This window comes from Gymnoscopelus microlampas, assembly GCF_963454915.1.
Source record: "Gymnoscopelus microlampas genome assembly, chromosome: 21".
Classification (NCBI taxonomy): domain Eukaryota; kingdom Metazoa; phylum Chordata; class Actinopteri; order Myctophiformes; family Myctophidae; genus Gymnoscopelus; species Gymnoscopelus microlampas.
This window is the reverse complement of record NC_139958.1, coordinates 35,155,239-35,177,231: the sequence shown is the minus strand read 5'-3', so window position 1 is coordinate 35,177,231 and position 21,993 is coordinate 35,155,239. Positions and strand designations below refer to the sequence as shown.

Here is a 21,993-nt window from a genome sequence, read left to right as displayed (position 1 = left end):
TAGGATTTAGAAGACATTTGTAGAAGCGGCCTCAGGTCTTAATCGTTTAAACAACCGGCCTTCAAAACCTGCGTTCTCCTCCTGTGTGTGTGTGTCCCCTCCAGTGCCGGGCCTGTCCGTGCAGGACTACAAGCACGTCACGGTGAAACCGGGGAGTTCTGCCGAGCTGCCGTGTCTGGTCCGCTCCAACCTGGCCCAGGTGTTGTGGAAGTCCAACGGCTCGGCGCTGACCGAGGCCTCCCGCTTCCACCTCATAGGGGAGACCGGCCTCCTCATCTACAGCGTGGCTCCGGAGGACCAGGGCCTCTACGAGTGCTGGTCGCTGGAATGGAGCCCGGCCTCCGGGAAGAACTTTAGCCACCTCCAAGCCGGATACTTTCTGTCCCTGGAGACCCCGTCCAGGCCGCCGTTTCAGGCCGGTGGTCGCACGGTGACCACCCTCAGCTCCAGTCTTGGCCAGAAGGAGACGGAAAGTCCCCGGGGCTCTGAAGGTAACGGTAACACAGACAAACCTCCACTAACTTCGGCCCGCGTCCCTCCCAGCCCCTCGGCCACAAACCTCCTCACGTCCCCGTCTCAAACCGACTCATCACTAACCCCGCCCCCCAGTACTACCACCAGGTTCCAGCCTAATCATCTCCCTCCGAATTCCAACGTTCCCCGGCCAGAGACCCTGGACCCGTCGGCGGAGTTTTTGCAGTACAACAATAGCTCGGCCCTCCTCGCCCTCTTCCTCCTCTTCTTCCTCCTCTTCCTGGCCGCGCTGGCGTACAACTGCTACATGCAGTACCTCCCGGCGCCCTGCCTGCGCCTGCGAGCGGCCCTCCTGGGCAGCCACAAGAACCCCATTCAGCCCGAGTACCGGTCCTGTGAGTCGGGCCTGACGGAGCAAGGCGCGGCAGAGAAACTGAACCTGACGGAGCAGCGCCCGACCCAGAATGGCAGCAAAGCCACCCCGAATAATCAGCTCCGTGCGCTGCGCGACACCGGGTACGAGACCGAACCGGAGTGCGGAAACGGAAGGATCCCCTCTCACAGTTTCCCTGACGACAGTCCATCCAAGGAGAAACCATTTGACGTAGATTCTGATTCTCAACCGATTGAGTTCGCAGATGCCGATGAGCCTTGCTGCTAGCGAGAAATCATAGATGTTTAGCTAGCATTTCCCTTAGCCCAGAAACGTTAGGGAATACTACGCTATTGTCGCCTCACAGTACATAGTATGTTCTATTTACAGTGCCAGATGAGGATACATTTATTTCAAATTCAAGGCTGTGCATCAGACTCCAGAGATCGGATTTATTCTCTGATGCAAAGGGCTACAAAGTATTTAATATCAAGCCAACTCATGAATGTCTCCGCATAGTCCAGTAAAAAAAAAAGAAAAAAGCTATTTTAAATTTCCAAATTGGAAACATTCTTTACCAAATTGGTAAGTTAGCCTGATGTTCTCCAAATTGGATGCATGTTCCTTTTTGTACAGTGTGAGATTGGGGTGGGTGGGCGGGGGTTGATATTGTTAAATTCCTGTTCAATTCATGTATTTTATGAGTTTGTTTTTATTATTTGGAAATTTGGGCTAGTGGATGTAGTGAAATTTCTCAGGGAAGGTTTGTTCAGTACGCTGTCGTATACTACCTAGCTTTGTGTACAATCTTCACACCTCTAGCACGTACGTGGTCTGTGGACTATGGATGTCCTGCCTGTCGCAGTGAGGTAGGACCAGCAATGATACAAAGGAAGAACAAGAGCAAAACTGGGGCCGGTGGGCCAGTGATTTTTATGTTTTTGAAGACTTTATGCTGTATTCTCCTACGTGAGATCTGTGGATTTATTTTTTTTACCGAATCATACATCTGGAGGAAGAGGGAGCAGGAAGATGATATTCGCACACAGAGGTTTTGTCAATCAGAACCCTATTATTGCTTACTTGGCACCAATCAACCCTTCAGTATGGGACTCAGTGGTAGGAGGGAGGTGGGGACTTTGACTGGGGGAATGGGGGAAAATGCTGGAAGGTTTCAAACCACTGTCTGAACTGTGTCGATGTGACCGGAGTCACACAATGTTTTTCTGTTTTGTTTTTGTTTTTCACCCTATGAAACCCCCAGGGCCATATTAACCTCTACTACTCTCCCTCCCTATTGTCTGACAATAACCCATTAATGTACAGAAATACACTGCTTTATAAAAAATAACCTTTTTTTTTTTTCTTGGAATGAACCCTGAAAACAATCTGTTACTGTGTTTTCATTTCTATTTAATTCAGCTTTAGTTTTTTTTTTCTTTTCCCAGAGGATGATTATTTAAAGTACGAATCTCTCACATCTGTGGTAACATTCTCATTTTATTGACAGCATATATAGTTATGATGTTCCCCATTGCGGTTTGTTCTTTTATTGCATCAGATACGTTTCTCACACGCATGATCTGTACTTGGTCGCGCGCCGGTGTCGCACATCGAAAATATCTGATCTGCAAGCTTACAACGCATTGCATTGCGACGTGTTGTGAGCTTGTAGATGGACACGATGCGCAACCAAGTCCTGTATACTTAAGGCATTAGAACTAGAGGTCTACACAGGTCAACCCGAAACCCGAAACCTCAAGGCCCTACCCGAGACCAGAGCGGATCAGGGTCAAAAATATTTACTTTTCTCAGGTACGGGTCGGATCTATTATAATTGCTGCAGGTCTCGGGTAAGTGAATCTGACCCCATCTGCTTTAATCTTTGGTATTTACATTCTAAAATCCATATTGTCTGTTCTGTTTGAATGACATTTACAGCCGATTGAAATGCAGCCAATCTCAAGTAAGTGCAGTGTGTTGCCTGAACACCATGGGGGTTTTCCTTAGCGAGAGAAAACCCCAAAATACAAGAGAAACAATATAGTGAGCAAAAGTGTGGATATTATGGAAGGGGATAGGGTTGTCCGATATTGGCTTTTTTACCAATAACCGATATACCGATATTGTCCAACTCTTAATTACCGATACCGATATCAACCGATACCGATATATGCGGGGATTACTGTGATTAGGGTAAGCTTAAATTTCATATCACACACACCATATACAGTAAAAACTCCTGTAACTTATTTATAAAGCAAAAAAAAAAAAAAAACGATACCGATATTTTCCCGATATCGATTTTTATGCTAATATCGGCCGATAATATCGGACATCCCTAGAAGGGGACAGTAAGAACATTGGCGCAGCTAAATGTACACTCTCCAACGCACTCCTCAGATTTGATGCGGCCAAGACGGCCACGTCTCAACGTTGAAACGAGCATTGTTTTGCAAAGCCTTGCTGAAAATACAATTTCAGTATACGTATAATGTAGCCTGCTTTCGGGTCCAGTGTGATCGGGTCTAGACCCTGTCCAATTAAGGTCCGTTTTGGACCGGGTCTAGTTATTCTTGTGTCTGTTTCGGACCGTGTTCGCTTATTCTCGGGTCATTACGGACCGGGTCTCTGTTTTGAGAACAAACGTGCACAAACAATGTTCGGGTAACAAGGAAACGGGACTGTTTCGGCACTGGTCCAGCGCTTTGGGCCTGTGCAGACCTCTAATCAGAGCCTCCTTTTGTTATCCTTCCTTGTGTGTTTTGCACGTCAACCCTTTTTCCTCCTCGACTTCCTCAGTTCTTACCGTTTCTCCATCACTCCCTCCCTCCTTCCCTCCCCTTGCCATGTGCTCCCTTCTCCCCTCACAGCCGCCTCCTCTTCTTCCAGTGCCTCCTCCTCCTCCTCCTCCTCCTCCCATTCCTCATCGGGAAGTAGTGCTCCCTCTGTCCTCCCTTGCTCCTCCTCCTCCTCTTCTCCTTCTCTTTCCGCTGCCACCTCCTCTTCCTCCGCCGCCGGGCCTCACGGCGGCGTGGAGGGCCGGAGGAGGGAGGCAGAGGTGAGACTGTTGCCCCCCCTGCTGAAGGATCAGGCCTGGGGGGTTCACGCCCAGGAGGCCTTCCTGCTCTTCTGTCTGGCCTTGGGTGAGTGGTGCCTGTGACACTGACTCCGCCCCCAACCCCCCCCCCCCCTCTGCAGGAACTCACACTGCTTGGATTTGCCTTTCAGTCACTCTCTCTCTCTCTGTCTCTCACTTTTTATCCCTCTCTATATCTTTTTCCTCCATCTTTCAACATTATCTCTATCTCCCCTCTTTCCCCCTTCTCTCTATATCAGTGGTTCTCAAACTTTTTTCGTGCCAAGGACCCCCAAATTGATATGTATGTGGCCGCGGACCCCCACCTGAAAATATGTTGTGCCAGCCCCCCCCCCCCCATCTTTTTTAAGGATTTGCACACATTTTCAAGAATTTTCACAAAATAGCAGAATAGCTCATAGCGTCTATGCCGCGCTATGGGCTTGTAGATCTGCTATTTTTGAATAGCCAAAGTGTAAAATATGGATAAAGGGGTTAAAATGATTGCGACGCTTTTTTGACTAATTTTGCTGGGGACCCCCTGGTATCCCCCCCAAGGACCCCTGGGGGTCCCCGGACCCCACTTTGAGAACTAATGCTCTATATCTCCCCTCTCCCCCCCCCCTCTCTCCCCCCCACCCTTCTCCCTCTATCTCTCTGTGTGCACCTGGCATGTGGCTACAATATCACTTCCCTACCCCCAACCTGTATAGATATGTACCCTAACCTATGATGTCTGTCTGTGTGTGTGTGTGTGTGTGTGTGTGTGTGTGTGTGTGTGTGCACGTACGTGCGCATGTGCGAAGTTGCTCACAACAAGACTGCCTTTTTACTTGTGTGTGTCCTGTTACAATTAGCGTACCTTTTCTCGAGGCCCATTTGGACTATACCTAAACTGTATATGAGGCTAATCTGAATAAATTGGAGTTTCTTTTTTTAAACTAACAAGCTCTCAGACATGCGGTTGCATGTCTCACACGCCTCAGTTCCACGGTACTGAACTTTGTTTTTATAACTGGAAAATCTGACCTGAAATATGAGATATTTATTAAGTAGGTACTTCTCAAGCAGTGTCAAGAAGGATGTCTCTGAATAAAATGACTTTCTTTTTGTAGAACTATTGTAGGTTAAATGTGTAACTTGAATTTTCTTTGCCTGTAAACAAAATGTAAATATTTGTATATATTGGGAAATACTTTCAAGATGTACATAATATTCTCAAACATTTTGGGGTTATTGCTGTTGTTAGGGAGGTTAAATAAATCTTGATTTCAAATGTTTTCAATGCTGGTGCCTATTTATTCAGTTGTTATGTCATCATTTTATTACCCTGGCATTAACAAGGATAGCATTTAGCATGAAGGAAACCTTTTTTAGGGTAAGTTCTATAAAAATAACTGACTTTCCCTCCCCATTGCAACCATCGGCAAGAAAATATTGTTAAAACCAATTACAGTATACGTTTTATTTGCTACTGTAGAAATTATAGAATTTGCCTTTATGCGAGCTAAAATCAAGTAAGTTTGGACTTGCAAAGAAGAAATGTTTAATGATGCTGTTCAGAATAGCCTGGCTATCAGTAAACTAGGTGCCACCTGGGGTTGCTAATGTGCAATTTAGTCATTATACCAGTGGTTCTCAACCTTTTTCTGGATCAGGGCCTGATATAAACAGGTACTCCTGCTTCACATATATGCCGTGGTGGAAAAAGTACTCAAATGTTTTACTTAAGTAAAAGTATCAATACTGCAATGTAGAAGTACTCTGTTACGTACTCTGTTAAGTAAAAGTCTTGTGTTCAAAATTTACTTGAGTTAAAGTACAAAAGTATTGGTATCAAAGTGTACTTAAAGTACCACAAGTAAAAGTACTGAAATGTTTGAAAATAGCAGATCTAGAAGCAGTAGATCGGCTATTTTCAAATTGCTATATTGGTATAAAATAATAAAATAGGACTAAAGTGGTTAATGTATGTTTTATAATGAAAACGTTTTTGTTTTTTTAAGTTTTCAAATAATTGTAGTGGAGTAAAAGTACAATATTTGCCTCTAAGATTTAGTGGAGTAGAAGTAAAAGTATTGGAAATTGGAAATACTCAAGTAAAGTAAAAAATACCTAAACATTTTACTCAAGTACAGTATTTGAGTACATGCACTTAGTTACTTTCCACCACTGTATATATGTCCCCTGTGAAGTGACCGGTGTCTTGGCAGGGTTGTCACCAATCAGGGGTCAAAAACATGAAGTCCCATTCTGTCCCTTAGGTCCTAGTGACGTCCACGTTCACTGGCTAGTAAACGGACACGGTCTCGATAGCCCCGTCATGGAGTACCGGCGGCAGACGGGCCATGGGGAGGTGCTAGTAAGCAGCTGGCTCAGGGAGGGGCCGCTGATTAAGGATGCCCGTTACCACTGTATGGCTGAAGCCAGCGCAGGAAGTGACGTCTCTGAGGTCGACCTGCACCTCACTATTGGAGGTAGACGATTAATCGCCCGATTAATCAATACATGTAGCATGACTAAATCTATATATATCAGTGATTCGCAACCTTTTTCCATTTCAAGGAAGGTTTGACTGACATGCATTAGGCCACGGACCGCCATCTGATAACATTATTTATCTCTGGGACCCCCAGAGATAAATGTAAAATCCTCAGTGTTCATTTAACTCTCAGAGTATACATACAGAACTTAAAGGGGCCTATAAGGGTCCATTTGGTTCCATTTGTACACTCAGAGCCACAGACCCATAAGGTTCCATTTGGACCCCTGGTTTCAGTTTGCAATCTATTTATAATCTGTCTATCTATTTATGAAATCACATTTTTTTTTCTATTTAATAAGAGAAAGTGAAATGGTAGGACAAACATTAGTCATGTGACCATCATCAGTGACACTGATCGCATGACAGAAACGTTTGTCCTAGAGCAGGTGTCTTCAACGTTTTCAGGCCAAGGACCCCCTAGCTGAGAGAGAGACGAAGCAGGGACCCCCTATATATTGTATAAAGTTGTGTTTCAGATTTTCTTTATTTCTTTTTACTTGGTCTGCTCTTTTTTACCCTCTACACCAAACCTCTTTGCCAAAAATAGCAGATCTAAAAGCTTTTTTTGGGGGGTTTTTTGTGAGCTTTTAGATCTGCTATTTTTGGCTAAAGTTCTCCTCAGAATAGGGATGCAAGGGTTTAAGTGGTTAATGTAAAAAAGAAAAAATCATATCACACAAGGGTTTGGTGGCCCCCCTGTAGTAACTCTGAGGACCCCCTAGGGGTCACGTACCCCCTGTTGAAGACCCCTGTCCTAGAGCTTTACACTTGAGCACGTTGAGCACATTATTGAGCATGTCAAAAATAAATGGGGAAAATCGTTAAACTTGCTCCACTCTTTTTACTCCATGTTTTTGAGACTACCGCAACCGACCTTGAATTTAGGACAAAATATTGGTGCAACAGTTTACCCTGGACGTTTGCTGTGTTTTTGCCATGACCCCTGACATGACATTATTAGGTATATGTTTATATGCATAAAGCCTCTTATCAATTAACAGATGAGGAGAGCATTCCATCCAGAGATTTGAACCAGTGGAGGAGTGCGCTCACAGAGCACGAACAGCTGCTAAAACAATGGGAAAAGGCCTGGGTACGTTCATATTCTGACTGTGTGCCCCCCCCCCCCCCCCCCCCCCCCCCTTATAGCATGAAAGACGAGCATTGTGCATCTTCATTTTAAGGTTGAGCCAACATGTCTGTCTGTGCACTGATTTTGTCCCAAGCATATCTCAAAAAATATCGGCAGGGATTTGTGTGTGTGTGTGTGTGTGTGTGTGTGTGTGTGTGTGTGTGTGTGTGTGTGTGTGTGTGTGTACACACGTGAAATATAGATATATGTGTTTCTCTCCGCAGGAAAGCTGTGATGGAAATGGGGCTCTCTGAAAATGTCATGAAATATCACTGATCTTGGCTGTATTTGGTTCTGAACCCAGTTCTCCACCAAAGTGGACCAGGCCTTAAGACACCACAGATGTCACGCGTGAATGTCATGTGATGTCACGGTGCCATCCATTTCTTAGATGGAGGTTTGAGGACCCTTCAAGCCAAGCACCTCATGCCTTCTGTCAGGCTCGCCTGGTAGGCAAGACGAGACTTGGACTCCTCCCTACTCTGAGAAGAGGACAGAGCTGGTTGGTTGTCTTTGTTTGAGGGATGGCAGAGGCGTCATTTAATAAACAAAACTAGACGGTGGCAAAATAAAAAAAGTGACCATGCACTTACTGTAAGCCTGATTGCAAAAATAGCAAAAAACATAGCCGATCTACAAGCTCACAACGCATCGCGGTGCGATATGTTGTGAGCTGGTAGATCTGCTATTTTTGAAAAAATATGTTTTTTTTTGCCTGTATGACATGCCCAAAATAAAGAGGCCACTTTTAAAGTGAAGAGAATGAATGTATGTTTGCAGAAAGAAAACAAGTGACTATAAGTGTCAATCTAAAATCTGATTGATCTGCAAAAGGTAAACATTCAACGGTATTGTGCAAGACCTGAATGTTGAGGTTAAATGCCCCAAATGACGCCCCTGAGGCATGGCATGCATGCGTTTCTAAAAGAAATGTGCATTTTCCCCTATGCCAAATGGGACAGTACAATGTAAACGGGTACTCCTGTTTGTACTTTTAACGTCACTGTCGTCCATTGCCATATAGTATGTAGTAGTATCCACCGCTACTGTCTTGTAGGATTAGGTAAATTACTTAAATGCATATTTACTATTTATTATTATTCCCTCAGAATTAAATGGTTTATTTTACTTTTTTATTTTGTATTTTATTTTATAAGAAACTGGGGCATTAGTCAGAGTACTTTCCAACTAGCCTACTGTATACATTTGCTTTTGCTTTTGTATTGAGCATAAACACGAGGTGGTATTCAGATTGAGTTCATGCTACACAAACTACACATTGAAAATTATTGTTTTGTCTCCTAATATCCTCTAATATCTTTCACTGTCATTATCACAACTCTGTAATTACTCTATTTACTCTCGGTCTCAGAACAGTTTAGCAAAAATAAACAGAGGTGTTTGTCTCTTACACTGATCTCTGGGTCTATATATCAACCTTTAATAGTTATTTTTGTTTTCCATTATCTTTGTAGTTGTCCTTTTCCTAAACATGCTGGCAAATAACATTAAACATTGTGATACATTTGTTTTCACAATTTTGAGCACAATAACAGACGCAGTACACCTATGACGTTCTCATAAACTCGTACCGACAATACACAACACAATATCTTAGGGTGCTTTCTGCTTTCACATAATTATGTCCCCTTTCAGCCCTCAGAACAAACTCAGACCATTAAGGGAGATTTTTTGCACATTATGTAACACTCCATAAATATGAGCTCAGATAGCCCTGAAACATGACTGTCATACCATGTCATACAGTACTTGTTCCTGTTTTTTGAAAATGTTACATTTACAACCAGTACATCTACATAAACGTTCAGATTTCAAATATAAAGAGCTGACCCCACGCCGACGGATGTTACAAGTTATAGCGCCGGGGTCTTAGTACTTGTATCTTCCGTAGTGTTCAATAAAAAGCTTTTTAATCCAATCGCCTTTCATTAGACCCGAGACTTAGACCAGGGCGCTTTAACTTGTTACATCCGTGGCCAAATCCGTGGCCAAATGGCAAAAATGTGCCATTAACATCCTTCCAGACATTATGAGCAATGATGGACTTATGTCATTTCAAAAACTCAAGTTTAATTTGCCTGGTCCGTCATTTTTCTTTTATTTGCAGTTATGCACTGCAATGCGTACATATATGGATGGATTGTCCTGGAAGGATAACCTTGCTAAACATCCAGTAGTCGAAATGGTTAGTTACTTCCAATATCACCAATGGTTTTGTCTCTCATGTTTATGGATTGGAGAGCTACAACAAGTGTTGAATACTTACATGGGGATTACAGCAATATGTAATATAGATTTGAAAGACCATGGACATATAGATTGGAAGAGAGTGTGGATCAATATTGCCATAACTTCCTGCAATTACGATCATCAGATGGTTCACTATAAATTGATACACAGATTTTATTTAACTCCAAGAAAATATTGTCAACTTCAAATACCCCTTATGCACTTTGTGTTCATTTAAAACCTTGGGCATGCACATATATGCACATGTTCTAGGAATGTCCCAGAGTCAAAATGTTCTGGTCTCAGGTGGCCAGTGTATCAGATTTGCTTGAGGTTGAGTTCCATGTTTGCAATTTTTTTGCAGATTTTGTTATCAAAGGGCAAGACCACTTTGGTAATGCACATCAAACTGGGGGTCCTTGAAATTAAAAGGTTTGATAAACACTGCACTAAGGTCTTGGATTGAACTCCACCCACCTGCAGTGGTTGGAGGTGGTCTCTCTACTCTCCCACTCTGACATGGAGACCCTGGTGTTGGGTTAGGACACATACCGGTTGACAGGTAGTACTGCCTGAAGCTCACAGGGATTCTTGAAAGAACTGTAGAAGTTTGTTCTTCCACACTGGAGACCCGGGTTCAAATCCCAGGTAGGACATGAACCTTACGCCTTACGGTTTTGAAAAAAACTTGTAATTTTCACTTTGAATGGATGATAATTTGTCATTTGTTCATGCTCTGTCTGAGATGTCTGGAAAATGTGCATCATGCAGTGCGACCCATTAGAGCAGTATATGAATAAATGATGTATTCATGTGTGTTTTTGAATGATGTTTTACTGTGAGTGTTACGTGTTTTCTTGTGGCAACAGTTTAGCCCCAGCATCCCTAGTATTCTGGGGGTCTGGGAGACGTTCACCAAAAATAGCCGATCAACAAGATCACAACATGACGCGTTGAGAGATTTGGTGTAGAGTGAAAAAAGCATACCAAATACAGTTACAACTCAGGTCCATTTTACAAGTAAGTAAGGGGTTTAAGTGATATTTTGTTAGAAAACTGAAAATAAAGACCCTTATAAGACTTTTCTTTGGGTCTCCATTCAGGACCTGTATTTTAACTAAAGAGCTGAAGAGTCGGGGAGACCCCTGTTACTGAAAAGACAATCTATAGCAGTGATCTGAATGAATGATGATGGATCTAGACTAGAGCAACTACACAAGCTTCAGCAAATGGTGATTGTATTGTTCCCATGTGCTAAAACTCATTTGGACAGTCTGCCTGCTCAGTAAAGAGGGTAAAACTTTGGAACTCTTTGCCTACGGATCTAAAACTAGAGAGAGATGGTAATGTGTTTAAAAGGGCTCAAATTATGGTTGAAACAACAGCTCAAATGAATAGTTTGACTGCATTGGAATTATCATATCTAATCATTATTTCACAGGTTAATGTATTGGGTCTGATTGATTAATTGTTAATTATTACCATTATGATTAAGTTTTAGATTAGTGTTTCTACTTATAAAAGCCTCCTGTGGACAGGTGTTAGATTATCACTCGTGCTATAACAGTTGTGATGTCCATCTCAAACCAAATAAACATACCGTAACATAATGATTGCTATGGGAATACAGAGCTATTTCAACTTATTTAAAGTATCAAAAGTAAAAGTACTCATTATGCAGAATGTCCGGTTTCACAAAGTATCATAATGTAAAACAATTATCAAAATAATATTTATTAATAATATTATTTTTAGCAATAATAATGTTGTAATAATATTCAAAATCTACAAAGTAACTAGTAACTAACGTTTACAAATAATTGTAGTGGAGTAAAAAATATAATATTTAATAAGTTCGGCTATTTGAAAATAGCAGATCTAGCTACAAAACATGCAGCCACAAGGGGGCGTATGAGTCAACATTCCATGATATTGTTTAACGGTAGATTCACTGGTTCGAGTGTTCAGTGTTGTGGTGCAGACGAAGACACAGTAACATTTAGGCGGCATTAACCTCATTTTAATGCAAAACGTGGTGTATCATGATCTAAAAAAGTAATATTTAATACAGCAATCCAAAGGGGGCGTTCCTCCGTGGATGACGCTTCTCTCATGGGGTCGCACAATGATGACATGTTATGTGTGGGACCGTGTTGATGTCAGGCTCGTTTGTTTTTGAATAATCTGACAATCGGAACGTATTTATCTATCGAGACCGTATGTAATCATTCATTATTATTAACAGCTGTTAAAGTGTATGTTCGAGCTAGAGTGTAGTCTTTAGTGAGAAAGGAAGTAAAGCAAGTTAACCCATTTTCTATCACCTGAACGGATCGATTATTTGGGTAGATTCCATGTTCTAAATGCTAGTTTTGATCAGTGGTGGAAAAGTACTCACATTTTGTACTTAAGTAAAAGTATCTAATACTGCAATGTATAAATACTCTGTTACAAGTACAGGTCTGGAATTAAAAATATACTTGAGCAAAAGTACAAAAGTATTGGTATCAAAATGTACTTAAAGTACCAAAAGTAGAAAGTACAAGCTCACTAATGAGCTTGTAGATATTTTCAAATGGCCAAAATGTACTGTATATAGGGCTGAATGTGGTTAATTAAGCAATATTACACGAGAGGGTGTGCTTTACCGTCATTATTGGCACGACAGTGATGCGGTCAGGAACGAGGCGCCAGCCGGGTTCCGCCAGCATCACTGAAGTGCCAATAATGTAAGGTAAAGCACACCCTCGAGTGTAATATTGCGATTATACAACAGTTACCAACAAAACACATCCAAATGTATTCATATTGTGGGGCAATTAATAATAAAAATGTTTCGCTATTGTCCGTTTCCCTGTAAAGAGAAGAGTTTTTGACTGAGAGACATTAAATAGTCCCTGTAGCAGTGCTTTGAGTTTGAGGCACTGTCTCATCAACACAGCTGAGCTATCAATGCTTGCGCAGTGGAATGAATTCCAGTAGGCTATATGCTCCGTCGTACGACCGTGTCACGCGGCCAAAATAACTGATCTACAAGCTGACAACGCGTCGCGATGGCGACGCGTTGTGAACTTGTAGATCGGCTATTTTGGCCGCGTGACACGGTCGTACGACGGAGCATATAGCCTACTGGACTGTTAACGAAATGGGAGTCATTTTACTTTACACAGGAGGATATTTATAACCTTCTAACCATTGATCAACCGTAAATCCACCAAATTAACAACATAGTCCATTTTGCATAGCTGTTTGTTCTCCGGTAGCGGCGGTGGGTCAGGCTACTGTCTGTTTGTTTTCCTACCGTGGGACAGAGTGACTTCACAGCACAGCTGTGCCATATAATGGTCTAATCAGGTGCGGACTGGACTGCACTGCGGAGTGATTTATTAATGTGATTCGGCCCGTGCTATGATGCTGGTTTGAAGCACGGCTAGAAAGCTATTTCAACCAATCAGATTGCTTGGTGGGAACTACCTGTTGTATAATGTATGTTTTGTAATAATAATCAAAATCTACAAAGTAACTGCAGTTTTCAAATAATTGTAGTGGAATGAAAGTACAATATTTGCCTCTTGAGATGTAGTGGAGTAGAAGTAAAAGTACTTGTACATGTACAGTTACTTTCCACCACTGGTTATGATTCATTGTAATTGCATATTTCTCTAGGTGTCCGTGATGTCTCAACAGTCTGGGCAGTCTGCGCCCAGCGCCCCTGATGTGCTGGTGACCAGTAATGTCCAGAAATATGCCCTGAAAAAGAAGAAGATTCTCAACGCTGAGGAGAGCGAGCTGTTCGAGCTCACCCAGGCTGCTGGGATCACCATAGATCAAGAGATCTTCAAGTAGGTTCATATAATAGAAAACCCAGTGGTTCTCAAATTGTTTAGTTTCAAGGACCCCCATTGATTGACTGAATACTTATATGTATTTTACCATGGACCCCCATCTCAAAATATTTAGTTCCAGGGACCCCCAGAAGCAAAGATTTGAGTTACAAATATTCGCTTAAAAATATATATATTCAAAGATTTGCAAAAATGTTCAAGATTTAAAAAAAATAGCTGATCTACAAGCTCGTAGCGCGGTGCCGCGCTATGAGCTTGTAGATCTGCTATTTTCTATAGCCAAAGAAATCTAAAATGACACAGATGCGTTCCCGGCCTTATTGGGTTAAGTTACAGGCAGTACAAGCAGTTAACCAGGCAGTACAATGAGCCAACCACACTGTTAACATGAACTGCTCACATGAAATCTGGAACCTCTGGTTTGCTCTGACGGAAAGTTTAAAATACATATTTCTTTAAGGTGTAGAATTGGCCTCTACGGGTATAGTACATCTAAAAAAGAAAGAATTCATAACTTTTTGTATAGTTGTTCATATCATAGCAGCACTTGACCTAGCCTCGATGATCATGCAGACTTATGCAAAGGTAAAAATAATATTTTAGATAGCATGTTATTTAGACAGATGGTAGGTGCATTGTTTACCTGGTATCCTATAGTGTCTGTAGTTTCAATGTACAGATCATTTTTTGATAGTATAATATATTGTTTAGAGTTTAGACTGATGCTTGGTTCTTGGTTCACCTGTGATCCTAGTTTACTGAGGCACTACACTGTCATAATCCGCCCAGAACGGCGAAAAAATTAAATCAAAGGAATCTCACCTAGAGCGGCGATCAGCCCTCCACCGGCCCTGGTTTGTACTGGATAAAGAGCGTCTGCTAAATGCCCAAATTGTATTGCAATAATAATGTGTGGTTGTCACTAAATCCCAAAGCACGCCTGGACTTGTCATGGCACACCACTGCTTTACCATACATACAGATTGGTTTTATGCATGAAAAGAAGTTCCGGAACACAGCTTTATCTTTGAGAGTGTACACATGTAACCAAATGGACCCGCAAGGGTCGGTCCATATGATTACATTTCTACGCTCGCAGTCACGAATGGACAAATGGAACACTGAGGGTTTTGCTGTGCAGGCTAAATGGAAACATGGCTGCTATTTTGTCCATCTAGGATCATTGTGGATCTGTTGAAGATGAACGTGGCGCCTCAGGCAGTGTTCCAGACGTTGAAGTCCATGTGTGCGGGGCAGAGGATAGCTGATGCTACGTTGGGAGACTCGTCGACCACCTCCCACACCACCAGTCTGACCTCAGCACCTGCAGAGCACAGAGGTCAGTTTACCACAAACACAACACACGCTGTGTTTCCACAAGAATTCAACCGGAAATAGATTTGATGTAGCTGGGAGCAGGGCCTTGCCAGGCTTTAAAAGTCACCAGTAAAATCTTAAAATCAACCCTGAACCTAACCTAGCTGTAGAATTTGACACCAGTTGAAGACGGGAGATGACCTTTTTGCTGAGCCCAGAGTATAAGGAGTTGCAGTAATTCAACCGGAAACAGATTTGAACCGGAAACACATAATTATGAAGGTGTCATGTGTGTTTCTAGTTCAAAGAGTATGGAGCTGAGCCAATGAAGCTGAGGGAAACTCAGCCGGAACAGGAAATGTTCATGTCACTTTCTGGAAAATAGAACTACAGCCATGTACAGAGACTATTACAGACTCTATTTAGCATTTGAAGATAGTGGAAGAGTTCAGAGAGAGACTAGGGAGACCCTTGTTACTGAACGAACACTCTCTATAGAAATGACTGCTATCGTAATATAGAGCTTTGACTCTAACAAAAACATATACTTACACACCCCCTTTAACCACCCTACGTATATACTTTGTTGACTGGTGTCCAATAGTATTTTCCTCTACACCAAATGTCTTTGCCGAAAATAGCAGATCTAATAGCAGTCCTTAGCTTGTGGATCTGCTATTTTCTCTGAATGCTCGCCTCCTCTCATTGGGACACTGAGGAGAGAGAGAATATAAAACGTTTGCTTTCTTTTTTTTAATAGTGTACCAGCAGCAGCAGCACATCTCCACTCACTCACTACATGTGCTGTCATTTTCCTTTCTTGTGGTTTTAATTTTGGTGTATATTATATAAATCCACAAAAAAGCCTCTTGTTTCTTGTTTCTTGAAGAAGATGATAGTGTGGTCTCTGGCAAGAGCCCTAAGCCTCCTGCACCTCCCCCTTCATCCTCTGGTACCCGGCCCACCAGGGTCAACACTAAGATTGTGGTCTACGGCCAGCAAGACGCTCACTCTCAAGGTCCCCGTTGCTGCGCTGTGTTGTGTAACTCCATTCGTATGCTTGGCCTGCCCTTCTCCTCGGATGCAAGTCGTGTTTTGTACACATACAGTACAGTGCCTGTTGCATCAAATTAGGGGTGTATCTGAATGACGCGTGTTTTGTTCATACCGTGGAAACGAGGACATGGGAGTTTGAATGTGTGTGTTATGCATGTATTATGCATGTGTGCAAGAGGGGTTTCACGACTATTGATTTTTAATAGTTGCCAAGTTTTTCATAACATTTTGATAGTTTGACTAGTTGACTTCTAAGTCTTTTAACTGTTCAGTGACGAAACACAAGAGAGAGGAGTTCTTGGTCAGGTAACAATGACAGTTGTATTTTAGAAGGCAGGAAGTTGAAGCATTTTATTGTGGCATGTCACACTGTCTGTGTAGGACCACGCAAAGAAACAAAAAGAAAATAAATAGTAATTTGAGTCATTCTAACAAAAGCTTATCAAAGTACAGAGTTGTCATCAAGAGATTTACTGTATGTAAAGTGGTAACTGTAATCCAATACTTGAGATGATCTTGTTACCTTGTACATAATATAAATAAAGAATGAACGTAAAGGATCATGATACCCCCCGACCCCCATTTCACACCCATTGCATGGAAAAATTGTCTTATATTGTTGTTCCCTATCAACAAGCAACAACTGTATATCTGTTAACATCTATAAAGAGCAGTCCATGACTAGTTGACTACTGCCAACAGTGTCGACTAGTAGTTATTATAATAGTCGACTAATTTGACTACTGCCGACGGTGTTGACTAGTTTTTGGTGAAACCCCTAGTGTGCATGTGTGTGGATGAGCGCAACTGAACCTGTTCAAGGGTGTTGTAAAAGTGTATCATTGCCATCATCTCATTCAGGTAGATGTATTCACCTTGTGTTTATCAATTGTTGGTTCAAAGGGGCTAGAAAGTGAATTACAAATATGATAAACTAATCTTTATACACATATAATTCATCAAGTTGTCTGTAACTTGGGGCGGCATAAGGTTTTCATAGTTGTAGATATAGTTATTTTGGTGATGGTGCCAAATTGACACGTTGCAACCAATGGATTGCAACTTGCTTGATTCATTAGTCTCCACATACACGGCTTGCAATGTAAGATGTGCAAAGTCACAAAGCGGATTATTGATTAAAACATTCCACGGTCATCCATATTAGCTACTGAATTCAGAAGACATGTATGCCGACCACAAAACTCTATTGAGATGTATAACGGGTAGGATAATATTTTTGTTTGTTGAATTAATAACTAATGGACGATTCTATAGAGGTTGTTCAAGTCGTGTCGTTATTCACACACACTTGTAAATACATTTTCAGTTTAGCATGTATGTATCAATGTGAGTGAATTACTCACGCCGTAGAGCTGAGCCCTGAGTCTCTTCTCAAATGAGGTGGATCTCTAATAGCATCGCGCTGGAAAAGGGGTGGAAATTGGCTCGTCTACCTGGGTGCCATGATTCCATCTGTCGATAGGCGCTGGAACAGATAAAATACCTGAAACTACTGCAGAGCCATTTGTCCTGGCAATGAAGGCAGATTGTAGCCTTTCCCACTCAAGATAAAATCCAGGGTGTGTTTTGTCCAGTTACATACACCTGGCTCAAAGTGGGCGACCAGCACTGCACAAGTGTCATTGCTGGTTTGTGACTGACGCAGCACAGTTGTCATTTTCACGCTGCGCCTACGATGTGTATAATAGTAAATGTAGAATCAACACAGATCACACAAATCACTTGGGTTAACATAGAATTATGTGACTTCAGTGTTTATTTGATATTTAAAAAAAGCACTTTTGTGCCCCTTTACAACTAATGTGGATGTTGGTATGTGTACTTTTGAATGCAGCCATGCAATAAGCAATATTGAAAGAACATAATCATGACCCACTGTATCTCATCTTTCTGATGCATGTTTTCTCAGTTTTTGTAAGAAGTTATTTGAAAGCTGTGATGTAGGTCATACAGACACAATCTTGTCTCATGTGTTGTGTTTGTTTTGTGCTCACAGTGCGCAGTAAAGCAGGAGCTGGTCACAGTGACAAGAACATGAACAGAGAGGGCTCCTCCAGCCAGAAAGTGCAGCGCCAGCCCAGTGCCACCAGGGGGCAGAAGACAAAGAGCTCTGGCAGCAGTAGCTCATCCTCCCAGATAACTTCAACATAATGTAGTTAGCACAGGGGTTCTCAAACGTTTAATCATGTCAAGGACCCCCAGTTTGGTATGCCATTAGGCCACGGACCCCCGTTACTCTGTGAGTGTAGAAATGGAACCAAATTGGTAGCCTGGTAAACCCCTCCCTTCGGATTTGTATTTGATTTCAGTAGTGAGTCTGGCTTACAGGCCTGTCTGGGCGTTTCTCCGCAGTTCATAACATGAACTCTCCTATCAGCGTCCTCGCTCATTGTTCTGTGATTGACAGCGAAGGTTGGCCAATCAGGTGGAGAGTTCGAGTGTGAGACCGAATGGAATCGAGTGCACCCGACCAAAATGGAACGGCAGCCATGTTTTTCTGTCCACTGTTTTTGGTTTTGGTTTTAAAACTGGAAAACGCTCTCAAACTTCTTTTTTGAGGCACGGAATTTACCTTTAAGATATCGTTCGGATAGAATTTTGTTGTTTAACTTCATATGTGTGGTCAATTAATCATGACAGAGCCTATAAAAAAAAAAAAAAACATAACCGGCAGGGGCGGGCAGTGACACGCACGTATCCGAATAAAGCAACCTACTTTTGGTATGGCCCTGTCAAAAGTCCCATTGCGTCACTTTGGCTGGTGGTGGGGAAAACGAACTGCTGACGTGCAGGCTACCAAATTGGTTCCATTTGTTCACTCACAGAGTTACAGACATGTAAAGGTCCATTTGGTTCCTAACTATCAATCATTTAGCTGGGGAACCCTTGGATCCCCTCAAGGACCACTGGGTGTCCCCGGACCCCACTTTGAGAACCACTGAGTTTGCATCCTTAGATTCCTTTACTCATCTCCAACTGCTGTCTGCCACTCTATCTGGCTCTGAATTATTGACATTTGTTCCATTAAAATATTGGAAACAAGTCTTAAAATTCAAGCAGGCTTAAAGAGACAAATATGATTGAGTAGGAGAATACTGTGGATTTTGAATAAGTGTGGTACCCATGATGATGCTTACTTTGCATTTGGTTTTGTCTTGTGTCGCTCTGTTTGGGCGGGAACCTTGCTATGTACAGTATATAGCAACATACATTTGTTGTAATTTTTGAATACATTTTTTCAGAAAACTTAGGTCAGGATTTAGAAGGCGTTTTAGAATCGGCCTCAGGTCTAAATGGATTAAATTATTTTGAACGTTTCCGTTTAGGGAGATATATAACTGCTGTTCTGTTTAACGAAACAAAAAAAGAAAGAAATAAAAACGTTTTCACTCAGTGCTTCTCTTTTGTTATAAGTGATCAGTTACATGTACGCTTTCAACTGTTGCATTTGTTTAAAGTCCACCATTTTTTTTTTAAACAAAAAAAACAATCTGCATTGCAATTATTTTCTGTTATGATCAAATAGAGCATTGTGTCGTAGGCTAAAATATAGGCTCCCATATTTAGGATAGATTATGTACTGTACCAATCAACGACAGTTTCATGCTCATTGTCTGATGTGACTTTAAGGGTGACATGTAAATCAGTGTGAATGCTAATGTGCACTTCATTATTATCATCAATGTATGATTATTTGTCTAATTGTTTGTTTTTAATGTCACCTTTTCTTCATTAAAGCCCTGCCAACTACACCATATGGCCTGTTCCTTGGAGGAGTTGTCAGGGTGACTGGTGTGGTTGTCATGGTTACTAACCATGTGTCATGTGTGTCAGAATGATTGGAGGGCGGAGGGTGTCATCAGTGGAGATCTGGCCCACCTGGATTGTCCTCTATAAAATAGGTGGCTGGACTTCATCCTTCTTCTATCTCTCACCGTGAAGCTCACTGGGAGCACTCCAGCCTTTTGGATTTTGCTTGTTAAAGAACAAGATCACTGTGGTAGAGGTTTGGGTTGTGTAGTTACCTTGTCATGATGTAACTCCAAAGGTGAACAAGAAATCTAAAATAATTGCTGTATAATAATTGAATAGAAATTGATCATTCAAAATATGCTCCTCATTGACATTGTACGGCGAAACAGCTCTCAAAGTCACTCTTTTAGCACGTAAACGAACACAAACAAAGCTGATTCAGTCAATATAGAACATCACCAAACCCAGTACTGTTTTTTTTTTTAATAAAAATTTTAACTTCCTGTTGATTTTACTATTTGAAGATCCAGATCCGCGGATCCAGTCCGAGTTCTTTTTAATAAAAATAGCAAAATCAACAGGATGTTAGCATTTTTATTTAAAAAACAAACGGTACTGGGTTTGGTGATGTTCTATGTAGTCTGAATCAACTTTATTTGCGTTCGTTTGTGCTAAAAGAGTGACTTTGAGAGCTGTTTCAGCCTACAATGTAATTCAATGAGGAGCATATTTTTTTATTATCAATGGAGCAATTATTTTAGATTTCTTGCCCACCTTTGGAGATGCATCATGGCAAGGTAACTACACAACCCAAACCTCTACCAAAGTGGTCTTGCCCTTTAAGCACTGTCAACCACCCCAGTATCCGTATTGTGGGTATAGCTTTAGCAGAAAATAGCCGATCGACAAGCTCACTGCGACACGTTGTGAGCTTGTCGATCGGCTATTTTCAGTCAAAACTTTCCTCATAATAACACAAAACAGAAAATACACTAGTATTGAGCCCTGAGGCTCACCGGTTACCCATATGGGGTTAAGTTAGTTTTAATAAAATAATTTAAACGTTCTTTGTTTTTGTGAGTTTCCTCATTTTGTTACAAACTCAGCCGTTTGCAACACTCTTGGTTGGTTGTTGCAATAAATACATAACATTTAAGTGGTTGAATTTATGTAATTTGTTATCCCTGAGTCACTAGAATACCTCAAAACGAAGTATGGAGCTCGGCCTATAATTGATCATTGTTTTGATTGATATGCTGCATGCCATGAGCGCGAAGTGGTATTTTCTTAAACTTAATTCAGTTAATCATAGAGTAATACAGCACTGTTTGAGGAACTATAGTTGAAAACTTAAGACATATTTTTTAATGTCCAGTCCAAAGTGAGAACAATGTAGCCTACTTGATTTAACACCAAAACTGCTATAGTTTTGATCATCTGAAACTAAGGAATTTATAAATGACAAAAAGGGTATGAATTTTTATGACATTACGAAACATCTCTCTGTTTCCTTTCAATGAAAGTGTAAATCTGGGTTCAGACTCAGCCAGAGTAAACGTTTTCTAACAGATGGTTTTAAACAACCTAAATCTCAGTCGTGTCATAATGAACCCTTTCCCTGATCATCAGAGGGTGTATCTAGTAGATCCAGTCATTCTGTCAGGGGTAGAGGTGTTTGCTATGGATTTTCATCTTTTGACCTGTCACCTCTTGCTTTAACTTTAAATATAACCTCGAAATCCTAATTAATGTGAAAGGCCTGGTGGTGCAAGAGTAAAGCATAGGCTTCACAAGCGGATGGTTGTGGGTTTGAATCTTGGTCAGGGAAGATCTCAATTTTCTGTCTTTTTAACAATAGCACCCAGCTGCGTCCGCGCAGACGAGACTTGGTGCGTGAGCGTTGATACGTGAGTGCTGCTGTGTGAGGGACCGGAAGTGCCTGTTTTTTTCTATATATTAAACACATTTCTCTCAATATTAATGTTGAAACTGATTGTATCAACGATCGTTTGTATGATTACGGTGGATATATACATTTATAACATTACAATACCGGAAGTGCGTGTTTTTTTGGTTATTAAACCATTTAACTCCCAATACTTATGTTAAAACGTACACACACACACACACACACACACACACACACAC

The 21,993-nt window shown here is 41.6% G+C and overlaps 2 protein-coding genes across 6 annotated transcripts in view; both read left to right on the top strand.

The window, feature by feature from the left end:
- sema4d (sema domain, immunoglobulin domain (Ig), transmembrane domain (TM) and short cytoplasmic domain, (semaphorin) 4D) overlaps nucleotides 1–9,014 on the top strand; it is a 65,943-nt gene extending 56,929 nt beyond the window's left edge. For 2 of the 3 annotated variants that reach the window (XM_084046002.1, XM_084046001.1), the window contains exon 17: nucleotides 105–1,482. In XM_084046002.1, the coding sequence (XP_083902128.1) occupies nucleotides 105–1,135 (1,031 nt within the window). In that variant the 3' untranslated portion in view covers nucleotides 1,136–1,482. Of the gene's footprint in view, nucleotides 1–104; nucleotides 1,483–3,720; nucleotides 3,994–6,190; nucleotides 6,404–7,472; nucleotides 7,565–7,827 lie in introns of those variants that run through there. The other variant, XM_084046003.1, reaches the window with a different exon arrangement.
- A 2,960-nt stretch (nucleotides 9,015–11,974) lies between these two features.
- LOC311037110 (mitotic-spindle organizing protein 2-like) lies at nucleotides 11,975–19,844 on the top strand. Of its 3 annotated transcripts, XR_014599927.1 has the most exons (6): nucleotides 11,975–12,070; nucleotides 13,520–13,695; nucleotides 14,877–15,037; nucleotides 15,905–16,033; nucleotides 18,089–19,249; nucleotides 19,380–19,844. XR_014599927.1 is itself a non-coding variant. In XM_084046194.1 (5 exons), the coding sequence occupies exons 2-5, from the start codon at nucleotides 13,529–13,531 to the stop codon at nucleotides 18,241–18,243; spliced, it is 612 nt and encodes a 203-aa protein (XP_083902320.1). In that variant the 5' UTR covers nucleotides 11,975–12,070; nucleotides 13,520–13,528; the 3' UTR covers nucleotides 18,244–19,844. The 3 variants fall into 3 exon arrangements, 2 of the variants coding, with proteins under 2 accessions (XP_083902320.1, XP_083902321.1); XM_084046194.1 differs by having other exon boundaries at nucleotides 18,089–19,844; XM_084046195.1 differs by lacking the exon at nucleotides 11,975–12,070 and adding an exon at nucleotides 12,079–12,198 and having other exon boundaries at nucleotides 18,089–19,844.
- The last annotated feature ends 2,149 nt before the right edge of the window (nucleotides 19,845–21,993 follow it).

Coding starts and splice junctions, on each gene's coding strand:
- LOC311037110 (XM_084046194.1), top strand. CDS start 13,529: ATGTCTCAACAGTCTGGGCAGTCTGCGCCCAGCGCCCCTGATGTGCTG. Junction 13,696..14,876: donor ATAGATCAAGAGATCTTCAA/GTAGGTTCATAT, acceptor TTGTCCATCTAG/GATCATTGTGGATCTGTTGA. Junction 16,034..18,088: donor GCAAGACGCTCACTCTCAAG/GTCCCCGTTGCT, acceptor TTGTGCTCACAG/TGCGCAGTAAAGCAGGAGCT.